The sequence below is a fragment of the Natator depressus genome, chromosome 12 (genome assembly GCF_965152275.1).
Source record: "Natator depressus isolate rNatDep1 chromosome 12, rNatDep2.hap1, whole genome shotgun sequence".
NCBI classification, from domain to species: Eukaryota; Metazoa; Chordata; order Testudines; family Cheloniidae; genus Natator; species Natator depressus.
Genome location: NC_134245.1, coordinates 37,809,078 through 37,835,823, shown reverse-complemented (window position 1 = coordinate 37,835,823; position 26,746 = coordinate 37,809,078). Strand labels below are relative to the sequence as shown.

General features: G+C 44.5%; 1 protein-coding gene across 4 annotated transcripts in view; it reads left to right on the top strand.

The window, feature by feature from the left end:
• Positions 1 to 26,746, top strand: part of KLHDC4 (kelch domain containing 4) — a 44,127-nt gene that overhangs the window by 211 nt on the left and 17,170 nt on the right. For 2 of the 4 annotated variants that reach the window (XM_074968872.1, XM_074968873.1), the window contains exons 2-7: positions 2,597 to 2,688; positions 3,776 to 3,854; positions 6,253 to 6,351; positions 11,129 to 11,265; positions 22,202 to 22,294; positions 22,878 to 23,037. In XM_074968872.1, coding sequence (XP_074824973.1) covers positions 2,597 to 2,688; positions 3,776 to 3,854; positions 6,253 to 6,351; positions 11,129 to 11,265; positions 22,202 to 22,294; positions 22,878 to 23,037 — 660 coding nt within the window. The remainder of the gene's footprint in view (positions 1 to 2,596; positions 2,689 to 3,775; positions 3,855 to 6,252; positions 6,352 to 11,128; positions 11,266 to 22,201; positions 22,295 to 22,877; positions 23,038 to 26,746) is intronic. The other 2 variants (XM_074968874.1, XM_074968875.1) reach the window with 2 other exon arrangements.

The window sequence follows — 26,746 nt, the reverse complement described above, 5'->3', positions numbered from 1 at the left end:
AGTGGTGGTGCTGGGGCAGGTCAGGTAGCAGGGGATTGCTTCCCCCACCCAGCAGAGTGTGCAGGCTGCTAACGCAGCAAACACACACACACTGTGCCATAGCTCCTGGTCTTGACTAACTAAAAGACTTCCCTCCCCCATGGTGTTTTATTAGAGCTGCCTTCCTCTGAAGAGCTCACTCCTGCCAATCTCCTCCCGCCCCGGGGGTGTGTGTGAGACGCTTAACCCTTTGGCTTGCAGATGCAATATGTATTCATCGTCCCCATGGATTTCTCTGAGGACACAGCAAGCAACACACACACACAAGTGAAATTCAACCAGAACCGTCGCATTTATCCTCATTCTGTCTGGGCTCTTTTCCCTATCACGTGAGCTTCAAACAAGCCATGCCTAAGGGAAAAGTTTCTCTTGAAAGCTAAAGGCCTCTCTTGTTCATGTTATCGCAGATGTCCTAGCGTGCGTTCTTCCACACAGTGTCCTGTGTTTGTGAAAGCAAGCTGTGGATGTTAAGCTGTCAGTGCACTTGTTGAAAACTCTTCTTGGAAGCTGTGGCTGCCACAGACTTGACAAATTTTGCTAATCTAGCCCTTAAAGTTAAATCTCAATGGTAGCAATGCTGCAAAAAAGGGATGTTTTAAAAGACATTGCCAGGTTTAAAAAATGTATTGAGAAATGATGCATTTTACTTAGTGATGTCACAAAGAGCAATGTGTGTTTCTAAAGTCTGAAAGAATCCTGCAAATCTGAGGTCCCTAGTCCTGCAATTCACTGCACACGGATGGACAGCTGTGCCTATACTCTGCCTCACTGTTTTCTTGTGCCTGTGTGCAGGGTCAGCAGGCTGCAGGCATACAGCGAATTGCAGGATCTGGGCCGCCCGCCATGCTGTTTGTTTGCTATCTGCACTGCTCTAAGTCTAGACAATAAAAGAGGCTTAGTACATGCAGGTCCTCGTGGAGTGCTGCAAGGATTGAGCTGCAAATGCCACTGGGCGGTTTTTTTGTTTTTTTTTAAATGTTTCAATTTGACTTGACTAACTGGAGGGAACTCAAAGAAGAGCAATAAATAAAAATAGTTGGGGTCAGAAAGGCTGAGTTACAGGGTCAGATAAAAAAAACCCTAAATAGATTTTATTTATGAAAGAGCTTATCCAAGACCTAAATAAGTAAAACTTGGCTAAATCACAAGTAAGTGGCGTAACCCTCTACAAATATTTGCAGGGTGTAAACCCCAACCAGGGAGAGGAGTTATGGGCTCAGTCTTGCAAAGTACGGTGCACTCTTATCTGATCCAGTGAAAGATGTAAGCCCGTGTTTAAGGCTAAGCAAGTGGACACTCCTAATGAAGTCAGTGGGACTGTTCACATGCTTAAAGTTAAACATGTGTTTAAGTGTTTCGCTAGAGAGCTCTCCTTTTTCAAACAATGCAGTTGGCTTATTTGGAAGAGAGAGATGCTGGTATTGAGAGGTACAGATGGTTTTGCCCATGTGGGTCTCGCCTGACTAAAGATTGGCCAGGTTGAAGATTTGCCACGTTACCTGGTATTTTATAATTTGTATAATTTCTCAAATGGCAATCTCAAATCTTGAGCCAAAAGTCTTTTGCCTCATTGGCTCAAAACTTAGAATATTTATTCTGTAGTGGTAATGTTTCACTTGTATGAGCAATTGTCTTGTTTGCCTGGTTGGTGGCAAAAACAAGAAAGGGATTGTATGAAATCTATTTTATTTATGGTTGAACATTTCTATTGCTCTTAGAATTTGTCAAATTGATTTTTTGATTTAAAAAAAAATTAAATTTGACCTGAGACAGTGTCCCTTTACTCCCAGCCACCCTGCTGCTGCAGAATGAGAAAGTTTAAACTAATTGATTCAAGTGTCTTACCCAGGGATCGCAAGTATAGCAAAAAAAGAAAGTTGGACCAAGAAAGAATGAACAGTCCTAGTACTGTTAGGGCACATGGATGGTTATAACTTTCCAACTCTTATCTAAAGAGGAAGGGGGAGTGGGGAAGAGATTTTCTTTGACTCTTGCATAATTCGGGGGCTTTGGTGTTGCGTGCTCTGTTTTTTACTTTACAGAAACTGAAGGAGAATAAAAGATAACACATGAAGTTGTCCCTTCAGATGAAGTATAAATTTGAAATAGCAAACACATTTATCTTTCTACTTGCACAGGAGTCAGGCCAAGAAAGAACAACAGTGGGTTTTAACATCTGTCCGATTATATCTGCACATCAGTTTCACAAATGCTGAAACAGCTGCCCTGTGCTAAGACTTGTGTTTCAGCTACCAGTTGGGCTACAGAACTGCTTACCAGTAAAGGTGAAACACCTCTGTAGGGGTAGGAACTGTGCACTAGCCATGGCCTTGTGGTACAACTTGCTTACAAATTCAGCAATATACAGCAGGGAAGACCAGCCTTTAGTGTAGGATGAAAAAATATATAACCTTCATACCTCATAGTTTAATGATGTGAATCTAATCAAATGTAAGGAAAATAGGAAAATTGAACTAGTGGCTAGGGTAGGTTTTCATGGTATGTGGATGACAATATGTGCCAAAAAAACCATGCCCGACTGGCTGTTTACTTTCAGGAGGATCTTGAAGCCCTGATAGCAGAATTCCAGACATTAGATGCTAAAAAGACCCAGATAATTGAGACAGCCTGTCCCCCACCCTCACCAAGGTAAGAGATCACCTGGAACCTTGACTGTTGTTCTTCAGCAAGTGGTGGCATCAGTGAAACTTAAGTTTAAGTTATATCCTGAGAGTGGAGGATGTAGTATCAGGCAAAAACACTTTTATGGAGGGATAAAAATGTATAGGGTATTCAGTCCTCAGAGCATCAAAGGGACCAGCAACACCTCTCTGCTAACAGCTGCTTTTTATCTTCCCTTCAGCCTGCTAAAAAGAGCCAAAGTGGGGAATCTTATCAAAGCTGGTGGTTAGATCTGAGGGCTTTGGGCGGTATAACATAGATTAATGAAGGGGAACCTTGTGACTTGGGCTGGAAAGCTGAGGGCACACTACCCTAAAATTGTTGGTAAAATTGTTATGAGAATGCCTTGTGAGATACAAGATACAGTGGGCTAGTGGCCGGAGCACAGGACCGGTATCCTGGCACTGCAAAGTTCTAGACCTGTAGCTGCCACTGATTCAGTGCCTTGAACGACACTTGACCTTTCTGTATCTGTTTCCCCTCTGTAAGGAGGAGGTAATGATACTCGCCTACCTCAGAAAGCAGTTGGGCGGATCAGTTAACAAGGAGCTTCTTTGAGGTCTGATCCCGTGAAGTGCTAGATGCTGTCAACTCCTGTTACATACAGGGTGTGGGAACCTGAAGCGAACAGCGGTATCTATGGAAGAATGGTGCAGATAACTTAAAATGAGACAGCCCAATTAGAGCCGTAGCTGCATGTCATGACGAAGCTAATCTTTGCTCCTTATCCATCAGCATTAAAATTAAAATCATGTCAAAGGCCGTGGTAAATGACAATGTAATGTGTGTTCCTAAAATAGGAGAGGATTTCAGATTAGCCTTTCTGGAAGTTTCCAAAAAGTTAATTTCTTCAGAAAGTTTTTGGCTTGGAAATAAAAAAAAATTGTCAGGAACTCGTAGCTGTGTGGGTGATGGAGAGGCACTTTGGCCTGGAGGGGAGACGTGCTAGCGCTTGTTAAATTATGCATCCAGAACTGTAGCGAGTAGCCTCCGAGCTGAGTTACAAATGGTTCTGTTATGTGCTGATGTCTGCCCATCTCTCTTTCTGACGCAGGCTGAACGCCTCCTTGTCTGCTCATCCCGAGAGAGACGAATTGATCCTTTTTGGAGGTGAATATTTCAATGGCCAAAAAGTAAAGTATTCTTCCATTTATCTATCCTTCCCCTCCCTCCCCCATTGCCTTGACTGTAATTTGTACGGGTTTCATCTGGAGCAAAAATTCCAAGCGGAGGTCATCAAATATACATTTTCCCCAGAATAAGAGCAAAATAGCCTTTAATTCCATGCTAATACTGTCTCACACCTGAGCTGAGCTGTGTTGGCAGGATCAAGGAGCACTGGGGTCCATTAAGGGGTCAGAGTGATTGCATAAGCAACAATATTGCAGGGCGTCATAATTTCTCCAGACTTGATATGGACCATATTTACCCCTCATCTTTGGTTCCTGTTGTACTGTGTGTTCGCCCCACTTGCCCCACCATGAAAGTGAGATGCTTCTGTTAGCCCAGAAGGGGTAAGCACTGGTGGTCCCTCAACAGTTCCTGCCTCCAAATCTTGAACTTATTTACCATATTCCTGGAGGCGGGAAGCTCCTTGTGCTTCCTGGAAGCTCAAGTCTGTTTATAGTCATCGGGCTTTGATTCTGTACTACCCTAGGCTGCGTTGGCTGTTAACAAGCTCCACTCATGTCAGTCATTTCCCCTTGCTTTCAATCTGTCATAGCTGAGCACCACCTTTATAGTACTCATCAGAACATCAGCTCCCAGCTTCTGGTAATCAGAGGTCCAGGGACACCCAGAGCATGGTTCTCTATCCCTGCCCATCCTGGCTAACAGCTATTGATGGACCTATCCTCTAGGAACTTATCTAGTTCTTTTTTGAACCCTCTTAAGTTTTGGGCTTCACAACATCCTCTGGCAATGAGTTCCACAGGTTGACTGTGTTGTGTGAAGAAATACTTCCTTATCTTTGTTTTAAACCCGCTGCCTATTAATTTCATTGGGTGACCCCTAGTTCTTGTGTTATGTGAAGGAGTAAATGACACTTTCTTATTTACTTTCTCGACACCAGTCAAGATTTTATAGACTCTATCATATCCCCTCTTAGTCTTCTCTTTTCCAAGCTGAAAAGTCCCAGTCTTTTTAATCTCTCCTCATATGGAAGCTGTTCCAGACCCCTAATAATTTTTGTTGCCCTTCCCTGTACCTTTTCCAATTCTAATACATCTTTTTAGAGATGGAGTGACCACATCTCCACACAGTATTCAAAGTGTGGGCATACCCAGGATTTATATAAAGGCATTAGGATATTTTTTGTCTTATTAGATATCCCTTTCCTAATGGTTCCTAACATTTGGTGAGCTTTTTTGACTGCTGCTGCACATTGAACGGATGTTTTCAGATAATTATTCACAGTGACTCCAAGATCTCTTTTGTGAGCAGTAACAGCTAATTTAGATCCCATCATTTTGTATGGATAGTTGGGATTACGTTTTCCAGAGTGCATTACCTTGCATTTATCAACATTGAATTTCATCTGTCGTTTTGTTGCCTCGTCACCCAGTTCTGTGAGGTCCCTTTGTAACTCTTCGCAGTCTGCTTTGGACTTAACTATTTTGAGTAATTCTGTATCGTCTGCAAATTTTGCCACCTCACTGTTTGCTCCTCTTTTCAGATCATTTATGAATATGTTGAACAGCAGTGGTCCCAGTATAGACCTCTGGGGGACCCCACTATTTACCTCTCTCCATTCTGAAAACTGACCATTTGTTCCTCCCCTTTGTTTTCTATCTTTTAACTGGTTACAGATCCATGGGAGAACCTTCCCTCTTATTGCTGGACTGCTTACTTTGCATAAGAACCTTTGGTGAGGCACCTTGTCAAAGGCTTGCTGAAAGTCCAAGTGGATATATCCACTGGATCACCCTTGTCCCCATGTTTGTTGACCCCCGTATCATGGGCAGCCTTAGGCTGTGCAGCTGTGTTGGGCTCCATCTTTCAGGAGCTTCACATCTCAAACATGCACCCAATCCACCAGCCAGGGAGCCATCCCTGATTTTCGCCACAGTGCTACCATTTTGCCCAGGCACCAGCAGGTTGTGCTGCAGACTGACTTCCCTAAATAGTATCCTTGACTTAGAAAGCTGTTCCTCAGCCTCACCTCCTGGCTTCTTGGCCCATGTAAGCTGTGTGTGGAGGCTTTTTGCCGTCTGAGGTGGCTGCCGGCAGGGAGATGGTGGTTGGACCTTCTCACGAATGGGGTGGGAACAGGATGGTTCCGTCCACGTATTTGCACAGGGCCTGGCAAGCCGCACACCCAATCCTGCCTATGGCACTCTGATCCCCTATCATGAGAGCAGAGTGATGCCATGGACTCAGCAGGCTGGCCTTGTCTTGTTCTTGCTTAGTAGAAAAGGACTGTTGCATTCTTTCAGCCTCTGGTAGAGGCAGGTTGAGAATTTGACATGCTTCTGTTGGGTAAAGTTAAATGGTGAGTTCTGGTGATACCCATTTTCCTTTTCCCTCCCACAGACATTCCTGTATAATGAGCTGTACATTTACAACATCCGGAAGAACAGCTGGAGTAAAGTAGATATCCCAAATCCTCCTCCCAGGCGCTGTGCACATCAGGTAAAGCACTTGGCCTACCAGGCAATGGAACAGCACTTAGAATTACTCTTGACGTTGTATTTCAAGATGCTATGGTAATAGACGTTGTGTTTCCAAGGGGTTAGGACTTCTTAGTATCCTGGTCACAATGCGATGCCAACATTGTGATCAAGCTGTGGCTCGTTGTGCTGAGAAATTAGAGGGTTGATCCTTCACTGTGACTTAAATGAATCAAAGTGTACCATAGAATCTCTATGATAATAAGAGTATAGCAGTAGAAATATGCTACTGACCGGCATGGTGATGGTGATTGTCACCTCTCTGGGGTGGAGATGCATGTCTCTCTCCCTCCTGACTGGGGGGTTTTAAGGCTGTACAGCTCCCTGCCTTTCACTGTGATATTCCCAGCCAGCCAGACTGCTGAAAACGGCCAGTCTCTGCTCCTTGCTTTGTCTCCGAGCGCTAGGACCAGTGTATTGCTTGCAGTTTACAAGTTACCACACAGCTCTTTCTAATGCTACAGTAACAGCATTAGGAGGCCAAAGTCTTTCTAACCCTTCCGCAAGAGTTGGGGCCCCCTTGGGCAGATAGTCCTGTGCATTCGCTGGATCAGGAAGAAGAGCCCCAAGTCAGTTTAAGATGAGGCTGTTTATCCAAAAATCCTTTTGGTCCCTTGGTCTCTGGAGAATCCAGTTGGAATGAGTACATGCAAGCCTTCCCAGGACATGGTACTTCTCTGGGGGTTGCAATCTGGGTGATTTGCCTTCAGCACCACCCATGGTTTTGGTTCCTGGAGGAGCTGTGGCAGCCCTCCCCCATGGAATAGGACACAGTCGAACATAAACCATGCAATTAATACAGTGGACCCCAACGATACTTCAACTTAATTCAATAAAGTCTCCCAAGGATGTGGCAGGAAGCTGCCATATCTGTCCCAAACAATTTCCCCACATTCTGCAGAGGCAGCTGATGCCTGTGCAGAGGAAATTATTCTGCAGTTTCCGAGATACTCCGCCCAGCAGGCTTCTGTTGTTCCTTCAGGGATGTGCAGCCCTTCACCTCTGAGTTACCAGCTCAAGTTAGGTGAGGGAGCAGTTCGGTCTTTCTCTCCTCTGGCACATTTGCCAATACGGTTGCTTGTCAGTGCCAGTTGTGGAGATGGTTTTTATTATGCAAACAGTGGTGCCCTGGGAACTAGGCTGAGCCCTCTCCCAACTCATTTCACACAGGCCAGCTGTATTAGCTGCCTTCTGTAGAGGGTGGATCTTGGTGCAGGAGGTAATCTGGCCCTGTAGGTTTAAAAAGTTGCCTTAGGAACACGGTATTTGTCACACAGGATCAGAACATTGGTTCCTCAACCTGCAGTAACATACAGAGACAGTTGTCCAGTGACATGCATGCTCTGGGGTGGGGATCCAACTTTCATTTACCCTCGTGACAGCTAACCTAAACTCCAGACTTGCTCCACGTTGTCCATGTCTCTCCTCTGGTACTTTTACATTCTCCCAGTTAAGCGTGATGAGGCGGACTAAAGCCCCAATCCTCTGCTTGTGCTGCGTGAGTCACCCCTTCACAGACCCCCACTGATTTCAGTCAGGGGCTGCCGGTGTGGTGCACAGTGCAGAACTGGGGGCATAGCTGTGAGATGATTAGCACGGGTTAGGTTTTTTTTGCCGCGATTAGAAAAGTAATATCTTTTTTCTCTTCTTACCCAGCCTCCTCTGATGTTCTCTTCCCTCTGTTGGCAAAGACAGAATCACCCTGACGCTCTGATACACCATGAGGGATCTTAGGGGAGGGGCTTTTCAACGAGTGCTACTTGGTTTAAAGAACCCAAAGTTGCTTAATAAAACCTTGCACTTCTGTAGCGCCCTTCAGCTGGATCTCAAAGTGATTTTCGAGCTAGGTAAAGGGCCTGCAATGTCACTGAAATGCATCCACTGCAATGGCGGGGCAGTTTTTTACATGCGCAGAGCAGTGTAGGACAGGAAATGAAAACAATATGGAATTCAGAGAAGAGCAGCGTTACTGCTCTGTGTGAAATGTGGCAGGACACCAGGTAAAATACCTGATTTTACCAAAACAAACAAACCCAAACAAACAAGGGATCTCTGATTGCCACAAGAGGTCAGGATCTTGGCTGTGTGTCTCATCTGAAAGACAGCAGCACAGTACCGCTGGCATCGTGTTGGATCAGGTATTATTATTTGTAGTATAGAATCACCTCGGAGCTCCAGTCATGGACCAGGGGCCTTTGGTGCTCGGTGCTATGCAAACACAGAAGAAAGATAGTCCCTGTCCCAAAATGCTTAGAATCTGGGCATAAGAGAAGAGACGACAGATGGAGGCACACCGACCTAGGGGAGAGTACAAGGAAACTATGAGGCAATATTGGTCAGCATGACAGGCTGTGGTCTCAGCAGGCCAGCAGCTTGAACGATTGTCACATTTCTGTTAGGTTTCACAGCAGACTCAGCTACTGATTTGGAAGGACCAGCGCCACTGCTGAATCGGCAACTCCGTTTCCCGCAGTGCCTGGGTTCCTTATTCAAGTCTTCACCTTGTCCAACTTTGCAAAGCTTGTGAAATTCTTATTATTTAATATTTATATGACTGTAGGGCCCAAAGGCTCCAGTCGGGACCAGGCCCCTCTGTGCTGGTTGTGGTACTAATATAGAGGTAGACTTGATCCTTGCCTCAAGAGTTTGTGATGAAATTACACCACCAGGTGAAAGAGCTGCAGGGAAACAGGATTCTAAAACATGGATTCATTTCCCATTTTGCACTGTGATGAGTACCCGAGCATTTTCTGCAGGCAGAAGTATCAAGGATGGGTGACCCTAGAAGGAAGATTCATATCAGTCTTCAGGTTTCTTGGAAGTTTCCTTTCACATATAATGGTCCTATCTGCAAATGCTCACTCCTAAGTGTGGTAGTACTTACTACGGTGAGTTGTCCCAGCAACTTCAAATGGACTACTCATGGTAGTAAGTACTACACCCAGGAGTAAGTGCTTGCAGGATTGGGCCCTTTGTTTTCCCAGAATCTTTGCACTAGACAGACAGCTGTTTGTAGCGAATTATATTTACACAACTTTAAAATCTCCTAAGAAAAATCTTAAAATAGATGATGTTGTTGTGAAACCTATAGGTAAGGTATTGGAGTATTTAAGGTTGTATATTCCAGATGGTAGATGTGACAAGTATTAACTAGGGAGTACATAAAATTGTTAATCAAACACAATTAGGCAAAGCATTTACTTTTCCAAATGGGCTAGGATCTAAATTAATGCATCGTTCATGTGCGTGGTATTAATCCTAGTTACAAGCTGCTGCATTTTTGATAAACCACGAGATAAGTCTGGGAAAGTAACTTCAAATAATACTTTTAAATAGGCATGGAATATGATGTCGTAGAACAAATGCATTAAATTGCCAGAAGCTAGGGTTTTCTTTTGTTGAAAGGAGATCCTTTTTGCTTATACAAGCACAGCTAATCCTGGCTGTTTGAAGTGACAGTGTCCAGCAGGTGGCACTCTCACAATTAAATCTTACTACCAGGCTGACTACCAGGGAATTGCAAGAGACAACTAACTGCTCATGTCATTTTTTGTTTTAATTTTACCTGGAGCGCTTTGCGGTGTATTTTCTGTTTGATATTTAATTACTGTTACATGGGAGAAAATTCAGCCCAGTTAACTGACTAATCTCTTGCCTTCCCTGCAACTTTGTTTGTAAAGCAGGTCCCTCATTAGCTAGCAGTTAAACAGAAGTGCGTCTCTGGATCATCTGTGCATACCTGCAGCCTCGTTTGTTAGCTCTAGCCTCTGACACAGAATCTCCCCTTGGCATGACATCCTGCTGTTCCACCTTACAGCCAATAGGCTTTGGGTGAGAATGGCCACAAACAAATGCTACCAAGTATTTGTGAATCTGGGATCTTGGCTTTGCAATTGATTTGGAGCCATATCTTCAAAGTGGTGCACACAATGACATACATGCTTTGTACTTGCCCAACTTCTGTTTGCAAATACCAGATCCCCCGTGGAAATCATGTGTTTGCACAAGCACGGAGCCAGGTAGGTATCTACATTACAACATACTTGCCTGCAAATCCATGATGTTCATATGCATTATCTCTCAGCGAGTATAAATTAGGCTTATGCCCAAATCTTGGGAGACCCAGGCCAAGGAGTTGAGCCTGAGTCTCCCACGTCATAGGCTGGTGCTCAGGCCGCTGGACCATCTTTCCTGTCATGGTGGTTCCTCTCATGAGGTCGCCTGCCCTTTTGTGGCACATTATCTACAAGTAAGAAGGCAGGAACTTCCCCTTTCTCTATGCCACTGTGTCTTCCTCAGCCAACCTGTGTGTTGCCTATGGGATGCATGGCGAGAGCTGAACGATCGGAGAGCTGCTGCCAGACCCCAGTCTCTGGCACGATAGTGTAGACAGCTTCCCGTCTTGCTGCAGGGGAGAGACTTTAAACATTTCTTTTGAAAGATAAATCCCAATGAATTTTCCCAATGTGAGCCAGATTAACAGACCTGGCAGCATGATGCTGCAGCGAAGGGTGCACCAGAAATCTACCGTAGACAATAAGCGATTTTTGAATTTCATCTCCAGATTTCTTGTCCTTCCATCCCTTAAGAGCTACCGTAGCTAAGCGATGCCCCAACAGTTGCTGCTATTTGTCTGCAGTGTCGTATTCCAGAAGCGGCTGCATGTTTGCCTGACTAAATTCCTGAGCCCCTGACTTTTTGAAGGCAATATGACGTGTTCTTTCTCTCTCTTCTGGCAGGCTACAGTGGTGCCCCAGGGGGGTGGACAGCTATGGGTATTCGGTGGAGAGTTTGCTTCTCCTGACGGAGAGCAGTTTTACCACTACAAGGATCTCTGGGTTCTGCATTTGGCCACCAAGACTTGGGAGCACATCAAGTAAGTGAGATGTTCTGAAATTAACCCTGTTGACTTCAGTGGGAGCTGCATTTGCTCAGGCCCCTGTGTGGCTGCATGATTTTCCAGCTGTCTTCAGGTCTTCCTTTGTGGGCTCTGATTATTTCTCATGGTGCATGTGCTAGAAAAGGTGGAGATGCTCTGTGACTCCCACGGGGCCTGCATCCAGGAATCAACAGAAAATGAGAGACACGCTCTCAGTGGGCAAAACTGTAGCCCTTTGTTATCGAACAAGTTCTGCAGCACAGCTGGTTTTCTGCATTGTCGTTCTCTGCCATGACCAGCACTGTTGTGTGGCTTATTCTCCCCTCCCACTCGGGACAGCGACATCTATCCTATTTTAATGCAATTCCCTTTCATTGCTCCATCCATCTAGGCTCTTGGAGAGGCTTTGCCTTGGTTTTGAGTTTGCTTGGAGGGATGGTACAGCCCTGGGAGGAGCAGGCCTCCTTGCTTAGCCACATGACTACGCCAGAGGGGAACTGAAGGGACTCAACCCTACCTCTCTATTTTGAGTTTAAAAAAATGTTTAAATACCTGGCCACAGAGCAAAGTTCTTGCATACAGTTAGCAATCACTGCCCCAGAGAGGCCCAGTGGTGGAATAGCTGAGGTCTTATGCATATCAGCACCTCCCTGCACTTTGGCTGCTAGCTTTTATTATTTATAAAATATAAAGATGCGTTTACAAGAGAGGGTGAGGGTGGCTTTGAGGATAAGGTTATGGACTGAGGTAGAGCAGCTCTGGGTTCAATCCTTGGCTCTACTACTGACCCTTTCTGTGACCCTGAGCGAGTCACTTAATTTCTCTTTGTCTCAGTTCCGCATCTGTAAAATGGGGATGATAATCCTTACTGTGTCTGTCTTGTCTGCTCTGAGTGTGAGATCCTCAGGGCAAGGACTGTCTCTCACAATATCTTTGCACGTATAGTAGGACAGTGGTCAGGGCGTTAAGCCACAGGACTGGGAATCAGGAGACTGTTTCTCTCCTGATTTTACAGCTGACTTGCTGGGTGACTGTCCCTGTTTTCCCTATCTGTAAAATGGGGGTAAGAATACTTCCCTGCTTCCCAAGAGGATGTCTGAGGCCTAAGTTGCTAGTATTAATGTAGCCCTTAGAAACCCTGGGATGGAAGGTGTGTGACATGCAGAGGCTGTCAATGACAATGCAAAGAAACAGTTATGGGGGATTCCCGGCATGGGCTTCAGACATTTGATCACTCGATCAGAATCCAAGTGATTCTCATTTTCAGCAGCCCACTGGAGGCTGAGAGGAAGTTAGTCCTTGATCTACCTATCTTGCTCATATGAGTTTGGAAAAATCTATGCATGTGCATTGCCCTGCAGGTGACCCCCCCCCCCCCCCCCAAATCCAGATGCTTCTGTATGTTACTATTCTGGTAGGATGAAGTCGGTGGCAGCAGCCTGGGGTTCCTAAGTAACTTGTGTAGGCAGCCCCAAGACAAGCCTGCAGTACCCAACAAATGTATCTGACTCTGCCACAGGAGGTACCCAGCATGAGCTTCTGCACACTGCTGAGATGAATTTAAAGTTTGCATTTCATTAGGGGCCCAGTCCTGTCAGATGTACATGCCCTCAATTCTCATTGACTTCAGGAGGTCCTCAGCACCTTGCCGGGTCAGACCCTACTCTTGTATTTACTTTACCTTTGATGTTTAGCTTCACAATGATAAACCCACATGCACTGCACATAGAATAGAATTTAGAATATCAGGGTGGAAGGGACTTCAGGAGGTCATCTAGTTCAACCCCCTGCTCAAAGCAGGACCAATCCCCAACTAAATCATCCAATGGAAAGAGATCTTGGTTTCAAACTTCCAGCGCATGGTTATGATCAACAAACATGGCAAGGGGGGGAATATAGTTTTTGCATAACGATAAATACATTTCCCTTGAAGTCAGTGGAAGTTGAGGGCACTCAGCACTGTGTAGGATTGGGCCCGTATTGAAATACCAGCTTTCAGAGTTAATGAGCAGAAGAACTAGGTACCTCTTCTTGCTGGGAGAGCGTAATACCTCCCCCATGAAAAATTGTCACATAAATCCAGAACAGCTGGTCAGACCATGGTCTGTCTTGCCCAGTTTCCTGTCTCTGTGGCCTGTACTCATGCTTCAGGGGGAGTGTACAGATCAGGGACATTTGGAGTGATCACCCCAAGTGACCCCAAGTATGGGCTTGCATCCCTGACCATCGTGGCTAATAGCCATTGATGGACCTGTCCTCCATGAACTTGCCCAGTTCTCTTTTGAACCCAGTTGTACTTTGGGCCATCACACCATCCTATGGCAATGAGTTCCACAGGTTAGCTGTGCGTTGTGTGAAAAAGTACTTCCTCTTGTTTGTTGCTTGTGGTGATGCCATGCTGCAATTCACTTGGTTGTGATTGCATTTTGTTGCCCTCAAATATATGATTATAATTAGAGATGTAACTATTTCATAATTAAACCAATGTTCCTGTTTCTATGCATGGGGCTAATAATTGCATCCTATTAACATTTAACAAGCCCTGAAACTTTTAACATTCAGGATACCTTTTCCCTGGGATCTTATGTCGACATGACTACATGGCTTGCAACTCTGTGTCCATTTGTTCCCTTGTTTTGCAGGCGATTTGCTTGCTGGAAGCCTGTCTTTCAGTTTGGTCTGCATTTCATGATAGCACATGTGCTATGCTCCTGATGTTAAAATAAAAACAAAGTGCATCTCTGCCTCCTCTTTGGGAAGAGGTCGAAGATCTGTGTTAATGAGAGATTTCGCAGAGGAGGTTGGGATGGGGGGGAAGACGTCTTTGTTTTAATGCTAACCTGACCGAGTGTGAAAATCAAGTTTCTGCTGTCTTTGTGTTGTTTCATGTGGCATCTTGATTACAGTCTGCAAGGGAAGTGGGGAAGGACGGACAAAGCAGATCAAATTTGCTGTATTACGTTTTTGTCGGAGGCATGAAACATGTTGCACTTGCTTTCTTTGGAACTTTTGTCTGCTCTCTCAGGCCCCGATCCTGCATGTGTATAGCTTTATTCATGAGAGTATTTCCACTGACATTTATGGGACTGCTGCTGTGAATAAAGTTAAACACCTGCTTAAGTGGTTGCCAGATGGAGGCCTAGATGCTGGCTACCTGTTGGGATTATTGTTCCCGTGGGGATGGGTGACGCCGGGCATAACCAATCCATTGCTACTAGAAGCCGGTACCTGAATACCTGCTGGATGGCATGTCAAAAACCAGAATGAGTGTGGTGGTTGTGGAGTTGCTGGACCAGTGCGGCTACATTGGAGTCATGTTGCATTATCAACTCTCGTGTTATGAGGCTTCAGTTAGCAGGTGCAACATCAGCTTAACACACCCACTGTGTAGCCTGCATGGAGATGAATACATGCGGTGGGCAAATTTATCCAGTGAAACAGCAGAGCCCAGCGTATGGGAGATTACAAGTTCTCCTTCTGCCAGCACCTTGACACTGTTGATTTTATTAATCCGTGCCACTGGGATAGCAGGTGGCATTGCGAGAGCACTGCTGTGAAAAAGCATTGAGCAACAAACCACCCCTGTTCTGAACAGCTGTTTCTCCAGCCTTTCTGTGTATTCCTCTTAAAACAAAAACGAAGAAATGGCTGGAAAAATGGAAGACAATTTCCAAATGGTGCCAGAAATTGATTTATTGAGATGACCCTGCTGTGGGCTCTGAAATGTGGAGTGGTTTCAGGTGTCGCAAGTGCACACTGACGGTTCAGTCCATTGTGTGTGAGGTGTGTTCAGTATGTGTTGGACTGCATGGCTTCCTGGAACCATCTTGGAGCATCTGATTTCTACCCTTTCCATCCTTCCCAATAATAGTCTTTTATATAAGGCCCTTGGGGCTAAAGAGTCCTGAGTTCAATTCCTGGCTATGTCACAAACTTCCTGTCTGACCCTGGGTGTCACTCAGTCTCCTTGTACTTCAGTTCCCCATCTGTAAAATGGAGATAATGCTGCTTTTTTTCTTTCACTTTCCCCTGTCCAGAGCACGATGGGGCCCTGAATTTGATTTAGGTCTTGCGAATAATAATAAGAGCTTGTGTGGGATTTGTGTTTAGAGTCCTAATAATTTCTTACATATATTTATTTCAAAGCTTCCTTGAAATTCCAAACTGGAATATTTACTTCTGAGTGAATAAAGTGTAATGATTACACAGACTTCATCTGTGACCATAGGCATGTCTCTCAATCTGTGAGTCGGTTTCCCATGTGGAAAATGTGGATAATATTACCTGTCTCCTGCTCTTTTTCTGTGTTGTCTATTTAGATTGCAAGCTTTTTGAGGTTCTCTCACTATGTGTAGGTACAGCGCCTAGCACCGTGGGGCTCCAGTCTCTGCTCTTAGATTCTAGGTGCGACTGTAATACAAATCGTAACAAATAATCCCAAAGCCCTTCACTTACTACAATATACATGCCGCACTATTGAATGCAGCCACCTCTGGGGTGGAGACTGATGCATGGTAAATTAGCCACCAGTGGCGAGAGAGATGAAATTTTAGTCAAGGTTACATGGTAACACCATTACCCTCTCTTCCGTGCCTCAGATTCCCCATCAGTAAGATGGGGATAATGATACTGATGTCATCTGCAATGCACTTTGAGATCTCTGGATGAAATGCGCTAGATAAGAGTCAGATGTTATAAGACTGTGACCCAGGTCCCGGGGGAGCCATACTGAGGTTACTTAATTTGGGCAGACAGCAAAGAATGGGGCAGACAATCGCCAAAGCTGGTGTCATTCCAGTATTTAGATCCACCAAGTTAGCCTCATAATAGCTTCTATAATATCTTACTGGTTGGTTACCCAGAAGCCAAAACACAGGTCCCTTGAAGTAACCCAGCCTTAGATCTCCACTCAAGTCATATATGATGAGGGTTACTGAAAATCTTATTAATCATATAAGAAAGTTCTACCAATCCCAAAGGATCGGACACATTACCTCCCAGGTTAATGAATATTCCAGATCTTACCCAAATACGTGTTTACAGCCAATTCTTATTAACTAAACTAAAATTTATTAAAATAGAAAAGAGAGAGAGTATTAGTTAAAGATCACTATACATACCGTCTGTAAGCGAGGACTGGCCTGTCTCCCAAGATCTGTGAGAGTGAGGGATCATTCTTCAGGATAGGTTGTAGATCCTTGATGGTGCGTTGGAGAGGTTTTAGTTGGGGGCTGAAGGTGATGGCTCATGGCGTTCTGTTACTTTCTTTGTTGGGCCTGTCCTGGAGTTGGTGACTTCTGGGTATTCTTCTGGCTCTTTCAATCTGTTTCTTCACTTCAGCAGGTGGGTATTGTAGTTTTAAGAACACTTGATAGAGATCTTGTAGGTGTTTGTCTCTGTCTGAGGGGTTGGAGCAAATGCGGTTGTATCTTAGAGCTTGGCTGTAGACAATGGATTGTGTGGTGTGGTCTGGATGAAAGCTGGAGGCATGTAGGTAGGAAGAGCAGTCAGTAGGTTTCCGGTATAGGGTGGTGTTTATGTGGCCATCGCTTATTAGCACTGTAGTGTTTAGGAAGTGGATCTCTTGTGTGGACTGTCCAGGCTGAGGTTGATGATGGGATGGAAATTGTTGAAATCATGGTGGAATTCCTCAAGGGCTTCTTTTCCATGGGTCCAGATGATAAAGATGTCATCAATGTAGCGTAAGTAGAGTAGGGGCATTAGGGGACGAGTGCTGAGGAAGTGTTGTTCTAAGTCAGCCATAAAAATGTTGGCATACTGTGGGGCCATGTGAGATGGTGAGCTTTGTAGTTGCAAAGAGTTCTTTTGGAATTAGTCCATAGTCCAATATTGATATTCAGGGTGATCCAGGTGGGACTGGAGATCTCAGTCTTATGACTCAAGCTTCCCTTGCATAAAGCATCAAGCAGATCTGACATGAAAAAGGATCAGGACCCAAGCCACCTTCATACAGTTCCAGGCCTTCTCTTGACAGCTTGGAGACCTTAGGCGAACAATAGGCAATCATCGAGACTTTGAAGTAGACCTGTTTCCTAAACATCACCAGTAATTAGCTACGTGGATTAACAAAAGGCAATTGCCTGTTTTCCACCTTTCGCGGGCGATTTGCAATATACTTCAAAGAGAGCTCAATACAGTGATATCCCTGTATTTCCAGTTCATTAACTGAATACAGCATAGACAGGAACTGTTTGATTACATTGTTAACTTCTAACAATATATATGTAAACACACAAAAACACAAACATTATCTGCCAGTATGTCTCTAAAATTTGAATTTGGGTCATTTATCCTGCAGGATGTTCAACCTTTCTGGCATGTGTCACAAAGACATATCTGGGCATCTGGTACAGAGGCAGCGTAGGCAAGACCGTAGTCTTGTAAGTCCCCACTGAAAGAACCACAAGGTTTTGAATGTGTGAACCTGTGTAGGGTGAACAGTTGAGATCATCCTGCTGGGATTTGAACTTATGCTTCTAGGAAATCTAGTTATTTCAGTCCTGGAGCTTAGGCCAGAAAGGATGGCTTAGTGATTTAAAACCTAACAGTTCGTGCAACTGGACCTTTAGCAACGTCACAGGAAGCTTGAGACGTGTGGTCTAATCTACACTCTGATCGTTTTGAAATAAGCAAAGACAGAGCCCCACTGCTTTGCGAAGGCTGAGGGATAAATGGAGCCCATGATCCTAATGCCATTGCTGTGTGTGTCACCACACAGATCAAAGCAGCGATATTCACTACGGGACACGTGACTAAGTGTAATTATTGCAGCCATTTTTACTTGTTTGCATTTTGCACACCCATTTTAAAAATCCAGCTGCTATTTTGAAACCACCTTGTTTGTTTGTTTTGTTTGTTTGTGTTACCGCAGTGCCCAGAGGCCCCAATCCAGACATTATTTGTTGCCCACTCTACAGCAGAACAAAGTTTTAATAAGTTTGCACCTTTCCTTCCTGGAGAGAGCATTCATTTCTAGGCAGACAGCTCTCTATGTGTGGCCCAGTTCACACCCCAAAGTGAGCCAACGAACCCCCAAAAGCCGGGTTGGTATTTCCCTATATGGCAATCTGTCTAACCTGTGGCCCCCTTCACTAGAGCACCTGAGCGCTAACAAGCACTGTGATATGTCTCGGTCAGTTTTGTGAAATATGATGCTTTAAATATTTCAGGACAGCATTTTAGGAGCGATTGCTTAACACCCTTTACAAAGCAATCTGGAGCAGTCCCCAGTGGTGCAGCGGCTGCTGGAATGTTGTGTTTAGTTCAGGTGCCTGCAATCCAAGGATGTTGATACATTGACAAAGGTTTAGAGAAGAGCCATGAGAATGATTAAAGGATTAGAGAAATGCCGTATAGTGGTAGACTCCAAGAGCTCCATTGTTTTAGCTTAACAAACAGAAAGTTAAGAGTTCACTTGATTAGTCTGTGAGTATATATGCAGGGAACAAATATTTAATAATGGGCTCTTCAATCTAGCAGAGAAAGGCCTAACATGATCCAATGGCTGGAAGTTTGAAGCTAGACAAATTCAGACTGGAAATAAGGTGTGCATTTTTAACAGCGAGAGTAATTAACCATTGGAACAATTTACCAAGGGTCGTGGTGGATTCTCCATCACTGACCATTTTAAAATCAAGACTGGATGTTTTTTTCTAAAAGATCTGCTCTAGGAATTTTTTGGGGGAAATTCTATGGCCTGTGTTATACAGCTGGTCAGACCAGATGATCACGATTCTGGCCTTGAGATCTATGAATCAGTCATTGGGGTTTAGGATGCATTTCAGTGTGGCATTGTCTGAATGACAGCTCTCCTTACTTATGCGCCCCTCTGCTGGATTGCAGCCAGAAGGCCCAGTTCCCGCAAGGATAGGTGGAAGGATGGTTTTGTGGTGAAGGTGCAGACTGGAAGCCAGGCTGTCTCTACCTCTCCACAGATGTCTTTTGTAAGCACAAGCAAGTCACTTGAGGGGCTGATTTTCAATAGAGTAAGCATACAAACATGCACCTAATTTGTGTGTGCAAATGTTGTGATTTTGTGCATCAGTGTGGTAATTGCATGTACAAATTATAAATTAGATACTTAATGGATTACTTGTGCATTCAATAGCTATGGATGTGAACACAGTTATGGTATTTGTGTGTGAAAATGAACAGGCCTTTTGTGCACATATTTGCAATATAAACCTTTGAAAATCAGGCCCCGAATGGCTGTGCCTCAATTTTCCCCTTATGTAAATTGAGGTAAATATCTCCTGCCTCATAGGGTAGTTGTGAAACTAGGTTCATTAGTGTTTAAAATCTCTCTGAGATCTTCTGGGTGGGAGGCGTATAGACCTCCCAAGAAGTCATCGTCATTCGTCTAATAGAAACATGTTGTTCAAGATTTACCTGTCAGTTTCTGAGGGAAGGAGTAAGATTAGCAAGTGGTGTTCCTCTGAATTTGCGCTGGTGTAACTCAGTTAGAATCATACTCTCCGTGTCTAGATTAGGTCCTGTTCTGATAAAAGCATTGAGAATTTACAGCATTCTGATATCAGCGCCCATGAAACACAGCATTAATCATAGACTTGCTCAGCCTGTCTCTGAAATGCGTTTCTGGGCCACGAATAGGGTACAATAATTTACATTATTGCCAGGGTTGCTTGACCACATGATGAAGTTTCCTGTTTGGTGGTGTGGGTCGTGTTAAACTTTCTGTCTCTATAGACAGGTACATTTTTAGGTGATTCTGAGCTTTTTCTTTTTGATCTTTCCAGGGTTTTATCTGAAAATAATGATTAAAATGGATAAAAACAGAAAGTTAATCATGAGCTAAGAGCTGGGTGGGATTTTCCTGCTCTTTATTTGTGTGTTGCCTTATTTAGATTATCAACTCTTCAGACAAGAGCGTTTTCTTACTATGATGCACTAAGTTTTCTAGCAAAAAATTCCCACTACTGGCGGTAATAGTACCAGTGTTGACAAGACTTCCCTAGCAACTGATGATTTTAACATTGCCCTGTTCAGACCTACTCTGGGCAGGGTTAGGTGACACAGTGGTTAAAACACCAGTGGCTCATCTACACAAGTGCTCTCACTTTGGAGCTGCTCTGGTGTTAGTAAGGGTGGGAAACTTAGGTTAAAAAAAACCCCATAGACTAGAGAGATCCCATATGTCAGTGAAGTTTATAGAACATTATTGGGCTTTATATAAATATGACTGGTCTAGGGTTTAGAGGGGTGTTTGTGCTTATTCAAAGTGCTATTTAACTCTGACAAAATATAAAAGATGGGTGAAATTTTCAGTTTAAACCAATACATTTTGCTCCACTGGGGTTACATCTTGTTAAATAATACTGAATCTTGCTGAGCATGGGAGAGATCTTAGCTCGGAGAGATCTCGACTCCTAAATGCAGAAATCCATGTGGGGACCAATTTATTTGAAAATCTCTCTGCAGTGCTGTTCTCCCTTGGGATCTGCCTCTGATTTTGCAGATTCCCTTTGCAATTTAAATGGAAGAGAATGGTTTGTTTTGTTTTTATTTCATCCCTCACTTTCTCCAGTGCCATGTTTTGAGGTTGAGGAGGCGGTATTTGGTCCCACACATGAAGTTTCAGGATAAAAGTATTTTTTAAAATAAGGATTGTATCTTGGGAGGATTTCTGTTTTAAATTAAATGTTATAGAGTAGACATTCATTTAAGGCTCATTCCAACAAGGTCTCTGCTAATTCCAGTAACTGCATTTTAGCATCTGTTTTGCATTCTAAATTGCAACTTTTAGGGAGGGGATGAAAAATCTTCTGATCCAAAGCACAGTGAAGGTCAATGGGAGTCTTTCAGTTGACTTCACTGGGTTTTGGGTCAGGCCCCCAGCTGGCATATTAATTGTTTGGAAAACATGGAGTTGATTGCACAGTTGCGTGTGCTTGTTTATTAAGAACAGTCATGAAAATCAGTGAATAAGCTTTTTACCATTCAGAAATGGCAATCAGCTTCAGAGAGAACACTGACAGTAGAAACGTAGAATATCTATGGGACCAAAATTGCCTTGAAAGCAGGGTTTTATTTTATTGTAAACATTGATTTAAAACCCCCCTTTAAAAATAAATAAATAAATTGCACCATGCTCTGGGGAAATCTACTGGCAATTTCGTTATAAGAGAGAAAGAAAATAGTGATTTTTAATGCATGATCAAATGGAAGATGCCTTTAACAACAAAAGCCTAGAAAACTGCACCTCCTCCTGCTAGAATAAAAATACATGAGAGCAATTTTAATTCATTTCTTACCTACATGCTACTCCTCTGATTGGGTTTTTTATTATGACTAGTGTGAGATTGTCATTGTGAGGGGAATTTGGGGCTAATTTGCTCTTGTCTGTGGAAATCTACCTTGGCTCTTTATAGCTATGTAATGCCAATTGAAGGATAGCAATGGTAAATTGAGGCAGAGAGGATAAGTGACTTGCCCAAGGCCTCAGAGAGGAGTTAGTGTCAGAACCAGGACTAGCATTCAGGAGTTTCTGGCTCCCAGTCCTGCACTCATATCATTAGACCATGTTGTTTTCTCTGTCTTTATCTCAGTCGTGGGAGTTAGCTGCTATTCATTAAACTCTCCTGGAAAATTAGCTGCTTGAGTCATAACTGAGAAGGCTTCTAGATCTTGGGTAACACAGAGACTAGATGACTTAATCATGAGGAATGAAACGATTACTGCAAAATACCTATTATGCAAACACTGAACGGTGCAAGAACACACATTTTTGCAAGAAAATGTACATTTTATTAAGGTAGCGAAATTCTCCGTGCTCTCCTTGCCGTTAGAAGCTGAACGAGCTGAGCCAACTGTTGCCAATATCTTTTAAATAAGAACGAACTCTGAAATCAGTAAAAGGAACCCTCACTGATCAGTGCAATCACTTGCTTTTCAGGGTAACAGGGGGGCCCTCAGGAAGAAGTGGACACCGAATGGTAGCCTGCAAGAGACAGTTAATCATCTTTGGAGGATTCCACGAGAGTGCCAGGTTGGTTGCTCCAGGATTCATAGATTTTTCTTTTTAAGGTCAGAGGCATCATGACTGGATGATCTCCTGAGGTCCCTTCCAACCCTGATATTCTCTGATTCGATGACAATCACCTAGTCTGACCTCCAGCATGACACAGGCCAGAGAATTTCCCATGTTCATTCCTGTATCAAGCCCAACAGTTTGTCATTGAGCTAGAACATATCTTTTAGATATCCAGTCCTGTTTTGAAGATACCATGTGAACGAGAGTCTATCGCATTCCGCGGTCAATTATTTGGTTGGTTAAAAACTGGGACTAGTTTGGAAGTAATGATTAATACAGAGCAGAGAATCTGGAAGAAGTTTTTGCCACCTGCTAAAGTAGCTTTGTCAGCTGTACATTGGTGCTGTGCACTTGTAATTTTTGCCCTTGCAAGTTCAAATTTTACACTGTACGTCATGTCATAAATTCATCGGCTGCAGAGGAAATGAACCTGCCTTGTGTGGTCCACAAGGGGCTAAATCTTCAGAGCATCCCCATTGTGTCCCTGAAGTAACATTTTACCCTGTGCTAACTGGCAGTCTTTGTGTGCCCTAACTAGAGATTACGTATATTACAACGATGTGTATGCCTTCAACCTGGACACTTTCACATGGACCAAGCTGTCTCCATCAGGGACTGGCCCTGTTCCAAGGTCTGGCTGCCAAATGGCTACCACTCCAGAGGGAAATATAATCGTCTATGGTGGCTACTCCAAACAGGTAAGAGGCTCCTCTTGGTGAACTGGGGCAGTCAGAGGAAGGATAGCCCACTGGCTAGGGCCCTAGCCTAGAACTTGGGAGACCTGGGTTAATTCCCTGCTCTGCCTGTGTAGCCTTGGGCGAGTCACTTAGACTCTGTGTGCGTGAGTTCCCCATCTGTAAAATGGGGGTCATAGCGCTGCCCTGGGGTCTTCAGTTGAAATACATTAGAAATTGTGAGGTACTCAGATATTACACTAATGACGCTCAGATAAGGACCTACAATAGGTAGATAAAATATTGGAGATAAAATCTCCGAGCATATGCCAACCACTCACAGGCATGAGTTCAGAAGAGACCTCCCCCACAGGCAGGTTATCCCATAATTGTCTACTGTAGGGTTTTTTCCACCTCCCTCTGAAGGTTGTGGTACTGGCCACTGTTGGAGACAGGACACTGGAGTGGCTGGGGTCTGACGGTCTGGCAGCTCCTGTGGTGTTTTCTGTAAATAAATGATGTGTTTTTCTGAGACCAGGTTTGCTGGGCCTGGAGCCGTAGGATTCCAGAACCAAAGTTTGCTGGCGGCGTCTGATAAATTCCAGTGTATTATCATTAAATAGAGTATCATCAGTGGCTTTTGGCCAGCTGGCCAGGGTCTGATAAATGGCCTTTTCCTGCCTTGTACCGGTAACAACCAGCATTTGGGAGTTCACTGGCCCTCAACAGGTCATGTCTCAATCACACTGAAGGCCCCAGCTGCCAAAATTGGAGTTGGGGGAGTTAGTAGCAGGCCACAGGGCAGAACATACGAGGCATCAATACCAATATTTCCCATGATTTTTCAGCTTGTGGCAGATGGGCTGTCCTTTCTTGATAATACCCTCCCGCCCTGTCATGCCACCCCAAAGCGAATATAAATGCTCAGTCTGTGCCCAAGAATGTCTTGCCCTCCTGAACCCAGACAGGAAAGTGTTTCTGCTCGGCCCCATTGCCACCAAGGCAGCTACATTCCAGCACTCATGGCAATAAGGCAGTAGCTGCCAGAATGCATGTACTTTCTCACAATACTGAAGGGGTTAAGGGACCACAGCTAGTTTGCAAACTCAGTCAGCCAAAAGGAGACCTTTGATCAGCACCAGGCTTCCTTTGCACGGCTTCTTGCCTTGTTAATCAAGGTAATTTATACAAGCCAGCCCTTTTGACCATATGTTCTCATTGACCAAGTGTCCCTGTCTCCATGCTGGGAGGCAGGAAGTAAACATTTCATTGGCAGCAGTAGCAAAAGGCTCCTGCAAACGCTTTTAATGTTTATAATGCAGACCGTAGCAGCAGGGTTTGGGTTTTATATCTCAGCAGAAAGGCATCTCTTCCAGCAGTGCAGCGTCGGGGGAGGAGGATGCACTGTTCTTCCGATCTGAATAAATGAACGAAGAAGAGAGGAAAAATATTCCATCTTTATATTTAGAAACATTTGTGCCTCCTCACGGCCCTGCGCTCATAGCTGTGTCTTCTTGGACGCACATTTGTTTAAGTGGTAATAGCAATATGGCAGATTTTCCACCTGAATAGGCTTTGTCCTGCTCCTTGCTTTTCTTCCCCAATTGCTCTGAAGACTGGAGAGCAGCAAAACCTGCTTGTCAGATGTGGTTCTGCAGGCCACCGAAGGCAGCTGGGATTGGGTTGTGTGCTGCAGCCCATGGAAATTAAAGCTTGTGCGTTTTGTTTTGTTATCATTGGCTGCTGTACCAATCTGAGCTGCATTGCAATGTTCTCGGGTTACTTTTCTTTTAGGAATTTGGGAAATGAATAGTGTTAGGAGCTGAGAGAGAATGTCTGGCTGAAATTCAACCTTCCTGGTTAAAGCCCAAACAGCTGGCCTTTGTGCAGGGCGCTAAGCAGGGATTAGATTAGAGTGCAGTTCATCATGGACCCAAAGGACAGCTTTTAGACTAAAACAGTGGCAACTGCTGCTCTGTGAACTATCTGTGAGGTACTGGGCTGGTAAATCCAGAGGCCTCTCACAGCACACACGGCCCTGTTCATGACTGTCATGGAACCCCTTTCTGTATAGTCCAGATGGGAGCAGAGACCATCCCTCCGCATTAAGTGATACCTGGGGCCTTGCATGTGTCCCCCACAGCATGGGTAAGTTTCACACTTGGTTGGTAAACCCAAAGACCTGTTGTATCTTAGCCGCAAAATGTGACCCAATGCACTGGACAGAATTAATTTGTGTGGCCTGTAGCTGCCAGCAGATGTCACAGTGACAATTCTCAGAGCTGTCCTGATCGTTTCATTTGCTAAGATGTGGTAAAATAACAGCGAATGGTTGTTTAGTATTTGATGTCTCTGCTGACCGCTGATTATGGAGTTGAGTCTCTCTAGATGTAGTGCGAAGTCAATCAGCAAACTGTGTATTGTTTAGAATAATTTGAGTACAGGCTCCCAGAGACAATGAGAGGGATGCAGTTTTGGGTGAGGAAATGCTGTACTGAGAACCAGTGGCTTACTCGAAGCTGGACAAGCACTGAGCAAGACACGGTTCCTGCCTCAGCTACTGAGCAAGAGAGACTGCAGTGAAGAGAGCTATGAAAAAACTTAAGCTAGAGAGAATGAGGCTCTGCAGCCTGCATGTGTGACAAGCCAAGTGACCAAATGAAGCTCCATTCACAAAGTCAGCAGGAGATTTTTCTTGGGGCCAAGGTCAGAGCTGGTGTAAATGGGTGCAATTTGCATGGAGTTCTCTGGGTCCAGTTCCAATGTGGAGGTTACATATCATGTTAAAAGAAAGCAAGTATCAATTGTAACAGCTTCTCCTTATTAGTGCTGTCTCCGAACAGCTCAGCCATGCGGCTTAGTCGGCATTGCTGGGCGGAAAATGATCTGACTCAAAACCAGGACGTTCACTGTTAAGGGTGGAGCTTCAGCTTTCTCTGTGCCATCCAGGCTGCCATCGCTACCACGCAAGCTTTGTGGAGCCTTAAGCGAAGTCACCGCATCTTTCATTTTCCCACGTTGATCAGGAACATTTCTCTCCCCAGAAGATCCTTCTCTCCCCTCAGCCCGTCCACTTGTCCCACCCAGCCTGCCATTTGAGCTGGAAGGGCAGGCGTTGGAGGCAGGCAGCAAGGGAGGGGAGGGAATTTGGTCCATGCCGTGTGTTGCTGGTGTTAGCATTAGATGGCATTTGGGTTGGAGGGCCAGTAGTGTATATTCTGCAGGGCCCTGGGATAGTATAGGGCCTGGGGGTTTAAAGCTGCCCCTACAGTGCAGGGAGCTGACCACATAGCTTTAGCCTTGATGATGAATCCTGTTGCTGTTTTGATTCTAGCTGCAGCTTAAATGTTGTTTGCTGTGGTGTGTATATGATGCACAGCATCTGAAATGCACCTGTTGATCCACACGACCAGTCTGTCAGGTAGCTAACCAGTAAGTATTATGGGGACACTGAGATAAAGAGGGTGAAGTGACTTGTCCGAGGCCACGTAGGAGGTCAGTGGCAGAGCCAGGACTCGAACCCAAGGCTCTTGACTCTCAGCCCGCTGCTCCAACCCTTTGGCTCCTTCACTCCTGCTCCAAGATGAGCGAAGTGCAGATTGCAAATGGCCAGCAGGTAAAAAGTGAAAAGTAAATATGAATCTCAAAATTCTTTGAGCCTTACTAATCCACGATGTTCCCAGTGTTATTGATAACAATATACCTATGATCTTGCATATGTACTATAGATCTT